The sequence below is a fragment of the Leopardus geoffroyi genome, chromosome B1 (assembly GCF_018350155.1).
Source record: "Leopardus geoffroyi isolate Oge1 chromosome B1, O.geoffroyi_Oge1_pat1.0, whole genome shotgun sequence".
Taxonomy (NCBI): Eukaryota; Metazoa; Chordata; class Mammalia; order Carnivora; family Felidae; genus Leopardus; species Leopardus geoffroyi.
This window is the reverse complement of record NC_059327.1, coordinates 200,342,263-200,357,186: the sequence shown is the minus strand read 5'-3', so window position 1 is coordinate 200,357,186 and position 14,924 is coordinate 200,342,263. Positions and strand designations below refer to the sequence as shown.

Here is a 14,924-nt window from a genome sequence, read left to right as displayed (position 1 = left end):
AATAAAAAAAAATAAAAAATGGGGAGATGTGCCACGGTGCGTCCATGTTCTTGCAGAGCCCCCGTTGGTGGGCTGAGCAGTGGGTGGCCCGTAGGCAGGGCTTCTCTCCATTGTGTCCACTCTCCACCACCCCTTAGCGCCTCTCATACCAGGACACCTCACTCGCTTCTATATGCTCACCTGCTCGATAGGCCCTTGGTGGGGGGCTCCCCTGCTTTACAGCATAGCCTTCTCATCTGTGCCCCAGGAGGACTGAGCTCGGTCAGGGGGTGAACACATTTCTGCAGGTCTCTGCACCCTGAACACAGGAGGGCAGCGTAGATGGAAGCGAGGGGGGCTCGCATCAAAATTGGTTTTAGTGGGCGCCCGGGTGACGCATTCGGTTAAGCTGACCTCACAGCTGGTGAGTTGGAGCCCCGCGTCGGTCTCTCTGCTGACAGCTCGGAGCCTGGAGCCTGCTTCGGATTCTGTGCCTCCCCTGCTCGCTCGCTGGCTGTCTCTCTCAGAAGTAAACATTAAAAATTCTTAATTGGTTTTAGGGAATGCTTCACTACGACACGAGCATATCATTGCTTCGTGCCTTATTCTTCAGAAATGTAATTCTGAACAAGGACAGATAACTTTATTTTAGGATTTCCGTGCATGCGCGTGCGCTCTACATACGTCCTGACTGCGAGAAGCCATGTGGATTTCACCCGATGTTTTGCTCCTGTTAATTAAAATAAATTGAGGTGTGCGGCTTGAATTTCATACTGTCAGGAAAAGAAGGTCACTTTGATGAGTGAATCAGCCTAACTGGGCACCAGCTCCTGTCTCAGCAGCAGATCGTCCTGTGGTGCCCACACCCCCCTGACTGTGGGTGAGCTGCATTCTCTAATTCAGATGAAAGCTGTGAATAACCACTTCTGTCCAGAAGAGTGGCTCACAGAAGTCTGATCGGATCCTTTTTATACAATCAGCTTTTTTTTTAATGTTTTTATTTATTTTTGAGACCGAGAGATACAGAGCATGAGTGGGGGAAGGGCAGAGAGAGAGAGGGAGACACAGAATCCGAAGCAGGCTCCAGGCTCCGAGCGGCCAGCACAGAGCCCGACGTGAGGCTCGAACCCACAAACCGTGAGATCATGACCTGAGCTGAAGTCAGACACTTAGCCACCTGAGCCACCCAGGTGCCCCTATACGATCAGCTTTTATTTATTTATTTATTTATTTATTTATTTATTTATTTTTTCAACGTTTATTTATTTTTGGGACAGAGAGAGACAGAGCATGAACGGGAGAGGGGCAGAGAGAGAGGGAGACACAGAATCGAAACAGGCTCCAGGCTCTGAGCCATCAGCCCAGAGCCTGACGCGGGGCTCGAACTCACGGACCGCGAGATCGTGACCTGGCTGAAGTCGGACGCCCAACCGACTGCGCCACCCAGGCGCCCCTACGATCAGCTTTTAAAACAAGACCGTGTGTTTTCTGGTGGCCGAGGCAAACCGTTGATACGGGGGTGGTCCCTGGAGATGTGGCCGGGAGGACGCATGTGGAGGTCCGTGACCTCGGGGGGCTGTGGCTGCTGCTCTTCACAGATGTGGGGTGTCGTTGCACCCCGAGGGCAGGGATTGTCCTGGGTGGGCTGCTGGGCTTTTGGGGGGCCCTGTGTAAATAACACTCTTCTATCTGGGCCGGATTCTGAGCAAATTCAAACGTAAGGAACAAGAACTAGAAAGGCAGAAGCACATCTGTATCACCTTTATAGGCTTTTGTGAGTGATCGGAAACGCAGGCGGTAGGTCTGGGCGCCTGGCCACATGGGTCACTGAGAACACAGAGCATTGGCGGGCATACGGTGGTCCCTGCTTAGCCGGAGGGGCTACATACAGCCCTCTCCCTCTGTCCCCATCCCCCTTCTGCCTCCCCGGGGTCTCCATTTAGCCTACACAGCCACCACCCAACCCCTCCTGCCACCTGAGACCACGGTCTCTTGACCTTGACCCCTGGAATGGCTGTGCACTCTGCCTCACGGACACAGGCACCTTCCCCTGACTTTTCCCCAACGTCTATGGCTGCAGAACACAGAGCCCGAAGATTCTGGTTTCACCTCCTCTCCTCTCCTGGCACGGGTAGGAGCTGGGGAGAGACCCTCAGCTTCCCGGAGCTTGTGTGACTTCACCTGTGAAGTGGACTGTGTTCATTTTCTGTCCCAAATCGCCACACGTCTAGCAACTTCACATCACACCCACTGACCATTGTTTCTGCGTCCGGGAGTCTGGGCACAGTTTAGCTGAGTTCTCTGCAGGGTCTCAGAGGCCTGCTGTCTGGGCCTCAGCTGGGCTGCCTTCTCTGGAGCTTGGGGCCCTGGTCCCAGCTCTTCGGTCGTGCACAGAATTCACCTTCTTGCAGTGTGGACTCGGGCCCTCAGCTCCTGTAGGTTTCCCTTCTCCACGTACTGTTCTTCTTAAGAGGCTGCTCGCTTCTCCAAGGCCAGCAGAAGAGCTTCTCTCTGCTCAGGAAGGCCCAGCGCATCTTTCCAGAATGCTCACCTCCTGTATTCAGGCCCACCCAGGATCCTTTCCCCGCCCTGGTTAACTTCAAGTCAACTGATCAGGGACCTCCGTTACATCATCAAGACCCATTCACTTTTGCCACGTAATAACCAAGTCATAAGGCGACGGTCCTGTCAGGTTCAGAGTTCATGTCCACACTCAAGGGGGAGGGACCTATATGACGTGTATACCACGGGGCCAAGAAGCTGGGGACCAGCTTAGAAGTCTGCTCCCCAGGGGGAATTAATTACACTCCCCTCCTGGGATGTGGGTCTTTTCTGGTAGTGGGATGTGAAGGCAGCAGGAACTCAGTGTAGGTGTGTCTTTTCCTTCCTTCCTTCCTTCCTTCCTTCCTTCCTTCCTTCCTTCCTTCCTTCATAATGACCACAAGGAATGCAGGTCTCCAGTGGCCATTTCTTAACTACTCTGCCTCCTTTTTTTTTTACCCAAATCAGCTCAACTTTGGCCCGATTGCTGGTATTTTCCTCTTCAGTTGAGTTAAGAATGAAAGATGATGGAAATAAGCCCGAGAGCCTAACAGCACAATCCATTCTGCAAGCTATTTTCGGGCAGTTTGATTTGCAGATTTCCATCCCTGTGAATTTTCTGCTTTGAGATTGTTCTGAAAAACATTAAGATAATGGTGAAGGACAGGTTGCAACAGTATTTCCCAGAGCTTAGCAGCCTTATCATTGCCAGCTTGGGACGTGTGTGTGTATGTGTGTGTGTGTGTGTGTGTTGCCATGTGAGTGTATAGGTGCTGTGTGTGCATGTATGGATCCGTGTGCACACATTCTTATGCACTCTGCATTGCAATATGCATGTGTGTGCATGTGCATACATGTATTCACTGTGTGTTGCTGTGTGTATATATGCTTGCTGTGTGCATACACATGTATGCATGTGTATGCACACGTGTGTGCACTGTGTTGCTGTGTGCATGTTGTAGATGTGTGCACTTGTGTGTATGCATTGCGCATTGCGGTGTGCATGTATGCGTGTGTGTGCATGCATGCACATGCACTAAGTATTATGTGTATGTATATTTGCTGTGCACATGTGCATATATGCATGTGCACATGTGTGTTCTGCACTGTGTGTTGCTGTGTGCATGTGTTTGGTGTGTGCATCTGTGTGCGTGGATGCATGTGCATGTGTGTGCGTGCATGTGCACATGTGTGCGTGTATGCATTTGAACATGTGTGTATGCACTGTGTTGCTGTGTGCATGTGTGTTTGGTATGTGCATGTGTGTGTACCTGTATGCATGTGCACGTGCGTATGCATTGAGCATTGCTGCGTGCATGTGTGCGCGTGTATGTGTGTGCATGCATGCGTGTGCACTAAGTATTGTGTGTGTGTATATTTGCTGTGCGCATGTGCATATATGTACGTGCACTTTGGTCTTGTGCACTGTGTGTTGCTGCGTGCGTGTGTTCGGCGTGTGCATGTGGGTGGCTGGACGCACGTGTGCGCACGTACGCATTTGAACGTCCGTATATGCACCGTGTTGCTGTGTGCACTTGTGTGTGTGTGTGTGTGCACTTGCATGTGGCACGGGCGTGCCTGTTCGACGAGGAATCTCTCACGTTGCGCCTCCCTTTCCCGCAGTGGGCTGTGGAGTGCAACGGCCTCCTGCGGACCCTGCACGGCCTGGAGCAGGAGCACCTCAGGAGGTCCCTGGCTCTGCAGCATGAGGAAGACTTTGCCAAGGCGCACAGGCAGCTGGCCATTTTCCAAAGAAACGAACTGCACAATATCTTCTTTACCCAGATACAAAGTGCCGTTTTCCAAGGGGAACTGAAGCCAGAGGCGGCGAAAACGCTGCTGCAGGATTACTCCGAAATACAGGTGAGGCCTCACATCTGCTCGCGGTGAGGGAAGAGTGACTTCCCCGCCCCGTCTCTCGGGGGTCTCTCCTCTCCCGGAGTGAGTCCCGTCTCTTCCTTTCTCTTCCTTTCGGTTTAGCATACAGTGAACTGACCGCCTTTTCCTTCCGCCCCTTGACGTGTGCGTGAGTTGCCAGTAAACTGGGCAGTCGGTGGCTTGAAGCCCAGGCCGGGGACGCCGGCTGACTCGGATTCGAATTCCTGTCCCACCAGCCATCAGCTCTGTGAATTGAGGCAAATTGCCTGACTCCCCCGATCCCGTTCCCTCAGCCTGCAGAGTGGGGGTAATAGAGCGGATTCATGGAAGAGCCTGTGCCTGGCACGTTATACCCTTAATATATATACAGCAGTTAAAAATCTATAAATACACGTGTGCATGCACGTGTGCGTGCATCTGCGTGTACCTGGGGTTTACTCTCTGTGGATACTCTTGGGTGAATCCGTGTGTTTGCGTGGGAGCCTCGGTGTGAATGTTACTAATCCCGATGGAATAAAGTCCCGAACATCAATGGGAATAGCCGATCTGAGACCGTCACCACCGCTGCTGAGGCATTTCTGCGGCCCGCACGGGATATTTTGCAGGCGCGTTTACACCCGCAGAGTGAAACCACCGGCGTGCAGCCATGCGAGCAGATTTCTGGTCCCGGCACAGGCCCGGCGAGGGAGGGCTGTGAGGAGCGGGGCCGTGCCAGAGAAGACCAAGTGACCGTCCCCGAAAGGCTCCCGAAAGTGGGTTTTCCAGGGTGAGAGGGCCCCCGTCAGGAGGCACCACGCGTGAGGAGAACAAGCCAGCCTCTCTGGGTTGTTCCCACTCAGACTTCAGCGGGAGTAGATACAGGAAGGATTCTGTTGTCTTCCTGGTTAGGCCTTCAGACCCCGCGGCATCCCTTAAGTACTGACCAGTTACGGAGTCATCTTTCTCCTCATGGCGGGCGGTGGCTGGCTGGCAACACGTGGGCGTTCAAGCTAGAACGAATGCGTGATTGTTAGCAGTAATGGGGTCAGGAAGGTGACTTCCCTGGGTGATAATTGTCCCACAGCACAGGCATCTGTGCTGCAAGGCGCTTTTCCTTACGAAACTGGCTCGAGTCAGTGGTTCGCACGGACCCGGTTTTGTGGAGGGCAGGAATATTGCCTCAGTGTTCCCGGTAGATCGATTCTGCTGCTGGTGAGTCAGGAACATGCTGGTGTTCGGCCATAGCGGGCCGACCGTTCTGCTTTTCCGTCTGGACGGTGCAGGTTCTCAGGTGTCGGGAACTGGAGACATCGCAGCTTTAGGGGGAGAGGAGACTGGCCGTGGTATCATATGTATCTTGTAGAACAAAGCGTTGATCTCTCTGGCGACCCCCTGCAGGGACTATATTTCCACGGCTGGGGAAAGACAGCAGAGCCACTCGGTGGGATAGCACAGCTTAAGCCAATGTTTTGATTACCGCTGGTCCAATGACTGCCCATCTAACTACTGTGCCACTGGTTAAAGCGGCATTTGATAGCAGCCTGAATTTAGAGCACAGGTCCTGGAATTAGATCACTGAGTTCAAATCCCTGCCCAGCCATTGGCCAGCAGTTTGCTGTGGGCCCCATTTCCTCCTCTGTGACGTGGGAACAATTGTTCTCTCTCTCTAGATGAAGTTGGATAAGGCGAGGAACACTCTGGGCCCAGGATGGACCCAGAGATGATACCCAGGTATCTGACAACCTGATAACCCAGGTTATCATCAGCGTCTTGTGTTTGTTTGGGCTTTGTCATCTTGTCTCCTGTCTCCTGCCGGAGTATGGAGGTTCGGGGACTCAATTCAGGTGTCTGATTTACCCCCAGGATGTTCATACCTGTGCCAGTGCTGTGTTTTGGGAACCGCGTGGGTGAAGGCTGAGCGACTGAGCGAAATCTGCTTCCCCCTTCCTAGGGCAGGAAAGATGTTTCGACAACCCCCAGCTATCTGGGTCTAGAATGCACTCATTTCTTATTAGTATGTAATTTTCTTCTAAGCCCTTGTTAATGGCAGGGCGGTTGAAGGTGATCACCCCCATGCCCCTACCCCTGTGCGTTTTCTTCAGAAAGGAAATGGAATGCTTTACATGTCTAGAATGTTCTCTAAATGTCAATGAGGCATATTTTCTTGATTTTTTTTTTCTAAACAGGAGAAATTGGAAGAGTTAATGGACTTTTTCCAAGCTAGTAAGAGATACCATCTAAGTAAAAGATTTGGCCACAGGGAGTACCTGGTCCAGAACATGCAGTCGTCAGAGACCCGTGTGCAAGGCCTTCTGAGCGCCGCTGATGCTCAGCTGACCGTGTTCATCCAGAAGCATGAGAGGTGAGACCTGAGAGCCATCACAGATGACACACACAACCCCCTTGTCCCATCGTTCCTCATCAGGGATCGTCCACGCTGCTCGGTCAGCGAATACACTGACTGCTCCTTACTTCGTAAGAAAGATTCTCTAGTTGGAAGAATCCTTTGCATTGTAGAATTTTAAAAACTTAAGTGATAGTTGAGACAGCCATACGACGAACCTTCCCTGTGCCCATCATACAATCTCCGTGATCAATCTTGATGTTGCTCCACATCCCCCCAGAGTTATTTTTTTTAGTGTTTATTTATTATTATTTTGAGAGACAGAGCGCGAGGGGCAGGTGGAGAGGCAGAGAGAGAGGGGCACACAGAATCGGAAGCAGGCTCCAGGCTCCGAGCTGTCAGCACCGAGCCTGACGTGGAGCTCAAACCCACGGACCACAAGATCGTGACCTGAGCCGAAGTCGGACGCTCAATCGACCGAGCCACCCAGGTGCCCCTCCTCCAGAGTTATTTTAAAGCAAATCCCCAACATCTCGCTGCGAGATCAGTGGTGGAGGCTTAACATGGGCTGTGTGGTGGGAGAGCCCACTTCCCCTTGAACTTGGGAGTGAAGTCTGAACACACAGAGGCTTGGGGCACCTGGGTGGCTCAGTCGGTTGAGCGTCCCACTCTTAATTTCAGCTCAGGTTGTGATCCCGGGGTCATGGGATTGAACCCTGAGCCGGGCTCTGTGCTGGGTGTGGCGCCTACTTGGGATTCTCTCTCCCTCTCTCTCTGTTTCTCCCTCTGTCTCGGTCTCTCCCTCTGCCCCTCTACCCTACTCAGGTGCACATGTGCTCTCTCTCTCTTTCTAAAATAAATCAATACATACGCACGCAGATGCTGGTCTTGGATCACATGTGGTCTTTCTCTGCAGCTCCAGGGTACCGTGTGGTTGGTGAAAACGCACCTTCCTGCCAGGGAAGCCTCTGCTCTTCTGCATCCTGCCTTCCTTCTTCCTTCCTTCCTTCCTCTTTCCTTCCTTCTTCCTTCCTTTCTCCTTCCTTCCTTCCTTCCTTCCTTCCTTCCTTCCTTCCTTCTTCCTTCCTTCCTTCCTCCTTCCTTCCTTCCTTCCTTCTTCCTTCCTTCCTTCTTCCTTCCTTCTTTCCTTCTTCCTTCCTTCCTCCTTCCTTCCCTCTTCCTTCCTTCCTCCCTTCCTTCCTTCCTTCCTTCCTTCCTTCTTCCTTCCTTCCTTCTTCCTTCCTTCCTTCTTCCTTCCTTCCTTCCTTCTTCCTTCCTTCCTTCTTCCTTCCTTCCTTCTTCCTTCCTTCCTTCTTCCTTCCTTCCTTCCTTCCTTCTTTCCTTCCTTCCTTCCTCCTTCCTTCCTTCCTCCTTCCTTCCTTCCTTCCTCCTTCCTTCCTTCCTCCTTCCTTCCTTCCTCCTTCCTTCCTTCCTCCTTCCTTCCTTCTTTCCTCCTTCCTTCCTTCCTCCTTCCTTCCTTCCTCCTTCCTTCCTTCCTCCTTCCTTCCTCCCTTCCTCCTTCCTTCCTCCCTTCCTTCCTTCCTTCCTTCTTCCTTCCTTCCTTCTTCCTTCCTTCCTTCCTTCCTTCCTTCCTTCCTTCCTTCTTTCCTTCTTCCTTCCTTCCTTCCTTCCTTCTTTCCTTTTTCCTTCCTTCCTTCCTTCCTTCCTCCTTCCTTCTTTCTTCCTTCCTTCCTTCCTTCCTTCCTTCTTTCCTTCTTCCTTCCTTCCTTCCTTCCTTCTTCCTTCCTCCCTTCCTTCCTTCGTTCCTTCCTTCTTCCTTCCTTCCTTCCTCCTTCCTTCCTTCCCTCTTCCTTCCTTCCTTCCTTCCTTCCTTCCTTCCTTCCTTCAAGGTACTTGATTGCAAACAACGACACTTGCTCTTTCTGGTTATGAGAAGCTCTGAAATAAACAGAGGCCTGACTATAAAGCTGGCTTTCCCAGGACAGTCTGTGGTTTTCTGAACTGATTCCGTCATCTTGGTAATTTTATTAGGGCTCTGCAGCTCTCCCGCCCTACCAAATGAGGATGCTGTAAGGTGCAAATTATGCGAACACTCCCTACCCAAAGATGCTAACGAATTTGTCACTGCAGTTGCCTTGACACTCCTGATTAATTTTCACTCAAGTCAAAGAAACCGTTCCTTGCCTTGAACTGAAACACCGGACAGCTGGTCGTACTGTCGTGAGCCACGACTAGGCAGGTGTGTCCTATCTCTGACTTTTAAATTCTCTTTTAAGAAGTTGGCCTAGACTTCTGTTTCTAAGGCATGTATCCACCGTGCATTCATTCATTCATTCATTCATTCATTCGCCTATTCACTCCTTCAAGAAGCTTCCATGGATAAACTACCCTGTGGGAGCAGAGGGCCCAGCCCAGCGATGCAGGCCGACTGGGACTAGTAGTGGGAATCACAGCAACAGACTGCATCGGTCAGGATTCCGGAGAAAAACAACCAGTCAGATAGGTACGGGGAGTTGGCGCGCACAGTGACAGAGGCTGAGAAGCCCACCATCTGTCATCGGCAAGCCGGAGACTCAGCAAAGCGGGTGGCGGAGTTCAGTCTGAGTCCAGAGGCCTGAGAACCAGAGTGGGAGCAGCAGAAGGTGAGGCGAGGAGTCCAGCTGAAGCAGTGAGACTGGGAAAAAGGGGGCAGATTCCTCCTTCCTCTGTCGTGTGTTCTGTTCGGTCCCCTGCTGGATTGGCTGGGGTCCCCCCACATGGAGGAGGGTGGGCGGTCTGCTTTGCCCTCTCATGTCTCCTGGAAACCCCCTCCCAGACCCACTCAGACACAGCGCTTACTGTGGGTGCCCTGCGGCTACCCAGGTTAACGTGAAGAATGAACTCTTCACAGGGTATTTCGTACCTTTACTCCTTGGACTTCCGTTGTTTTTTTGTTTTGTTTTGTTTCTAATTTTTTTTTAATGTTTATTCTTGAGAGAGACAGAGTGCGAGCCAGGGGAGGGATAGAGAGAGGGGGAGACACAGAATCCGAAACAGGCTCCAGGCTGCGCGCTGTCAGCACAGAGTCCGACGCGGGGCTCGAACTCACGAACCGCGGGATCATGACCTGAGCCGAAGTCGGACGCTTAACCTCCCGAGTCACCCAGGCGCCCCCACTTGGACTTCCATCGTGACAATCCCATCACCAGGAACTCCTGACCCACCGTCTCCTCTTGGAAAACTGTGGTGGCCCCTTGAGCGCCACTCTTTCCCAGAACTCTTGCCCAGCCTTGGCCCAAACCGGCGGGTTTCTGAGGTTGAGCCTTCTGCGCACATCTCTAGCGACGCTGACTTCACCCTTCCTGTATTTCGGGAACTTCCTGGCTGCCTGTCCCGCTTCTGCTCCTTCAGGGTGAATGAAGACTTTCTCTGATCAAACCAAACTCATGCAGAGATGACCGTCCAGCCACACCAGCAGCTGGGCTGAGAGTGGGTTTGCAGCGTGCCTCAGCCACCTCTCTCTCTCTCTCTCTCTCTCTCTCTCTCCCTCCTAGAGCAGGGTACCTGGACGAGGACCAGATGGAGGCCCTGTTGGAGCGCACCCAGACGGAAGTCTTTTCCATCAAACAGAAGCTGGACAATGACTTGAAGCAGGAGAAGAAGAAGCTGCACCAGAAATTAATCCTTAAGAGAAGGCGAGAGATACTGCAAAAGGTATGTAAGGACTCGCGCCCTTGACGCTTTGTGTGACCTTCCCGAGCCCTCGCGGGGCGCCGGGCACCCAGAGCGCGGCCGAGGATCTCCCAGAGCCACGTGCCGTGCCTGGCGGAGACTCACTAGAACGCAGTGTCCGGAAGGTCCCGCAGGCGCCGTCCAGCCTGGGCAGAACAGAGAGTCCTGGTGTGTTGGTCCCGCCCACCGGGGCCGGAAGTGAGGGCAAGGGGAGTGAAGAGTGAGCGATGGGTACCCTCGCGCTCACTGAGGGCTTGCTCAGCCCTGTGCTAAGTTTGCTGCAGGAGATGCCTCACTGAGTCCCTACATTAACCCTGTGAGGTCGGTACTAGCGTTCGCTCCTTTTGTTTTCGTGTTAGTTTTATTTTTTTACATTTGTTTTAATGTTTATTTTTGAGAGAGAGAGAGAGAGAGAGTGCGAATGGGGGAGGAGCACAGAGAGAGGGCGACACAGAATCCGAAGCAGGCTCCAGGTTCCGAGCTGCCAGCACAGAGCCCGACGCGGGGCTCGAACCCATGAACTGAGATCGTGACCTGAGCCGAAGTCGGACGCTCAACCCACTGGGCCACCCAGGCGCCCCTGGTTTTGTTTTTTTAATGAGAACACTGAAGGTGAGAGAGCCTAAGTGTGGCAGCTCGAGCTGACCGGGGGCTTGTGAAGGACTGACACTCATACCTCGCGGCTCCGGAGGCTGAAAGCCTGAGATCAGGGTGGGGCTCGATCTCGCGAGGACCCTGGTGTGGGCTGCGGACGGCCGGCTTTTCGCTGGGTCTGCCCACGGTGGGAGCCCTGTGGGGTCTCCTTTGTGAGGGCACGACTCCCGTCCACGAGGGCTCCACCCTCATGATCCCGGCACCTCCCAAAGGCCCCGCCTCCGAAGGCCGTCACATCAGGTGTTAGGTTTGAACGCATCAGTGCCCGAAGGGATGCGCACGTTCGGGTCATAGCGCTCAGTGGTGTGGCCACGGCGAGATACCTAGTAAGTGGCAGACAGGGGGCTGAACCGAGGCCCGTGTGACTTAGGGCCTACGCTTTATCCTCATCACTAACCTCCTCTGCTCTTTGCCCGCCTTGGGAGAGGCGAGACCCACAGGCAGATGTGAAAATGCCTCCCGACGGGCTCACCTCACCCGTACACTGAGTCCGGAAGCACCAATGTGCTCAATGCGCAGGAGACCGGGATGGATGCTGGAGGTGGTGGGTGGGTGTCGTGTTCAAAGGGAGGCGAGAATGCACTCTGCTGTGACCAGCTAGACTGGGTGAGGGTGGGGGGTGGAGGGCCTCCCCGGGGAGGGCCCCTTGCGCCAGGCTGACGGGGAGCCGTGAAGGGTTTTCAGACAGAGAGGGACATAATCGGATGTAGGATTTAGGAAGCCCACCTAGGAGCACCCTGTGGGGGAGAGACGGTGGAGCCTGGAGGGGCGGACCCACGAGAGGCTTGGGCAGGTGGGAGCTGACCGGGGCCTACGCGGTGTCCCCGAGCACGGCGGGTGGAGACAGATTCAGAGCATTTCTGGGACATACGGGGTGACACCTAGTATCGTCTGGTCCCGTTCTGGAGGGAGGGAAGGGATTGCAGACCAGCTTCCTAATTTGATCAATGGAAACCCTGCTTTTCATGACCAAGTTTTGGCCCCAACATCAAGCACTGATTTTCGCCTTGACCGCTCAACTCCACCCCGTCCTTGACCGTTGCCTCATGCGTCTCCACTGGCTCGAGGATGAAATCAGTGGGGCCCAAGGCCACCTTTCTCTGGTGGTCTGGCCTGATTTCGGGTTAGGATCCGGAAGGATGGACGGGCTCCAGGGACTCCAGCAGGCCTCCACGAATATTGTTTCTGGACCGTCCCGTGTCCTCACAGAACAGAACAGAGGCTGTCTGCAGGTGCTGTGATAAGTCCCAGCAGGACGGACATCTTTCTGCTTGTCCGCTCGCCCTCCACCATAGGGCCCTCACCCCTCCCACTCTCTCCCCAGGGATGTGCTTTCGCCACATTTTTCTTTTTGGTTTTTAATTTCTTTGTAACGTTTTTATTTATTTTAGAGACAGAGAGAGAGACAGAGCATGAGCAGGGGAGGGGCAGAGAGAGAGGGAGACACAGAATCCGAAGCTGGCTCCAGGCTCTGAGCTGTCAGCCCAGAGCCCAACATGGGGCTCGAACTCACATGAGATCATGACCCCAGCTGAAGTCGGACGCTGAACCGATTGAGCCACCCAGGTGCCCCAACATCTTTCTTTTTTTTAAGTTTATTTTGAGAGAGACAGAGACAGTGCGAGTAGGGGAGGGGCAGAGAGAGAGAGACAGAGACAGAGAGACAGAGAGAATCCCAAGCAGGCTCCGTGCCATCAGCACAGAGCGTGACGTGGGGCTCGATCCCACAAACTGTGAGATGATGACCTGATCTGAAATCGAGAGTCAGACGCTTAACCGACCGAGCCACCCGGGAGCCCCTTCTCTCCTCGCATCTTAACCCGACTGAAGTGTGACCTCTTCCCTCGGGTCCCACTCGGATCTCTTGCCTTGAAGGCCTCCCCTGACCTCCTCACGTAAGTTGTTTGTCCTGGATCTCAGGGTGTTTTTTTTCCCGTTACCGCATCCGGAGCTGGGGTTCCCGTGTGCCTGGGACATGGTGAGGATAATAGACACTCCCTGTCGTGAGCTCTGCAGTAGGCACTCCTCTGAGTCCTACACACGGTGAAGCAACTCACTGAATCCTCACAAATTCTGTGGGAGATACATCCTGCTATTGCCCCCATTTCGCAGATGAGGATATTGGAGGCACAGAGAAGACTAGACGTTCTCTTTGGGTCACTCCTCTTGGCCATGGAGGTGCCAGGATTGGAACCCAGGTGGTCTGCCTCGTGGGCTTTACCTGCTCAGTAATAAGCCTTGGGGCTCATTCGATGAAGCGTCCGACTTTGGCTCAGGTCATCAGCTCACAGCTCATGGGTTCGAGCCCCGCGTCGGGCTCTGTGCGGACAGCTCAGCCTGGAGCCTGCTTCGGAGTCTGTGTCTCCCTCTCTCTCTGCCCGTCCCCCTGCTTGCTTTCTGTCTCTCAAAAAAAGAAACGTTAAAAATTAAAATTAGGGGCGCCTGGGTGGCGCAGTCGGTTAAGCGTCCGACTTCAGCCAGGTCACGATCTCACGGTCCGTGAGTTCGAGCCCCGCGTCGGGCTCTGGGCTGATGGCTCAGAGCCTGGAGCCTGTTTCTGATTCTGTGTCTCCCTCTCTCTCTGCCCCTCCCCCATTCATGCTCTGTCTCTCTCTGTCCCAAAAATAAATAAACGATGAAAAAAAATTAAAAAAAAAAAAAAAAAATTAAAATTAAAAAATGATAATACAAGCCTTGAACAAATGAAGCTCTCACTATATTTTGGGTTACCCTCTTTTTAAAAATTTCGTTTCATGTTTATTTATTTTTGAGAGAGAGAGAGAGAGAGAGGGAGACTGAGCAGGAGTGGGAGAAAGGCAGAGAGAGGGAGACACAGAATCCGAAGCGGGCTCCAGGCTCCGAGCTGTCAGCACAGAGCCCCATGCGGGGCTTGAACCCACGAACCCTGAGATCGTGACCTGAGCCGAAGTCGGACGCTCAACCGACTGAGCCACGCGGGCGCCCCTAGTTTGGGTTCCTTTCTTGAGGCTAGTTTTCCAAGCGTGGTCGTCGGGAAAGGACCTGTCAGCGTCCTGTGCCTCCTGCTGCCGGTTTGCACGGGGTCCCCCGGGGGCTGTGCGCACGGACCCTGCCCTCACTTAGCTCTCCTGCCTGAAACCCCCGCAGCACAAGGAGCAGCGGAAGGAGCTGCTGTCCGTCGGGGAGGCCCTGCGAGCCGCCGAGGACGCCGGCCAGTTCCTGGGCCGCTGGGGGAGCCTGCTGGCGGAGCACAGCGCCGCGCTGGAGGGGCTACAGGAGCGCCTGGACCAGGCCGCCCTGGAGGACCTCAGGGCCCTGACCCTGTCGCTGTCCGAGAAGGCCACCGAGGAGCTGCGGCGGCTGCAGAGCTCGGGGGTGGCCCAGGAGCTGCTCAAGCACGGCGTGCCCTGGCTCTTCCTGCAACAGATCCTGGAAGAGCACGGCCGGGAGCTGGCCGCCCGGGCCCGGCAGCTCGAGGCCGAGGAGAGGGACAGGGACCAGGAGGGCGTCCAGAGCGTGAGGCAGAGACTGAAGGACGACGCCCCGGAGGCCTCCACGGAGGAGCAGGCGGAGCTGAGACGCTGGGAGCACCTGATCTTCACGTGAGTGCCCTGCGAGCCCTCCCCCTCCTCCACCCTCCGTGAGGGGGTCCCGCCCATGGTCGTGGGGACAGCGGGCACTGCATAGATGGGAGCGGGGACGGCAGTTCCTTAGTCACAAGGACCGGCGGCCCAGGGGACGGGGTCACCCGGGGCCGCAGCCGGGGCCAGCGAGAGGCAGGCTTTGTAGCAAGAAGAGGGTGAGGTTCCCATGGAGGGAGGTGACCGGTGGTGAACAGGACCCCCCCCCCCGCTCTGCTCCCGGGAACAAGGCCCTTCGTCGGCCGACCTTCTTACCA

The 14,924-nt window shown here is 54.3% G+C and overlaps 1 protein-coding gene across 6 annotated transcripts in view; it reads left to right on the top strand.

Annotated features, from left to right (window-relative positions):
• The window catches only part of EVC2 (EvC ciliary complex subunit 2), a 136,460-nt gene that overhangs the window by 78,751 nt on the left and 42,785 nt on the right, over positions 1–14,924 (top strand). For 4 of the 6 annotated variants that reach the window (XM_045474591.1, XM_045474590.1, XM_045474589.1 and 1 more), the window contains 4 exons: positions 4,144–4,383; positions 6,564–6,739; positions 10,216–10,375; positions 14,174–14,628. In XM_045474591.1, coding sequence (XP_045330547.1) covers positions 4,144–4,383; positions 6,564–6,739; positions 10,216–10,375; positions 14,174–14,628 — 1,031 coding nt within the window. The remainder of the gene's footprint in view (positions 1–4,143; positions 4,384–6,563; positions 6,740–10,215; positions 10,376–14,173; positions 14,629–14,924) is intronic. The other 2 variants (XM_045474592.1, XM_045474593.1) reach the window with 2 other exon arrangements.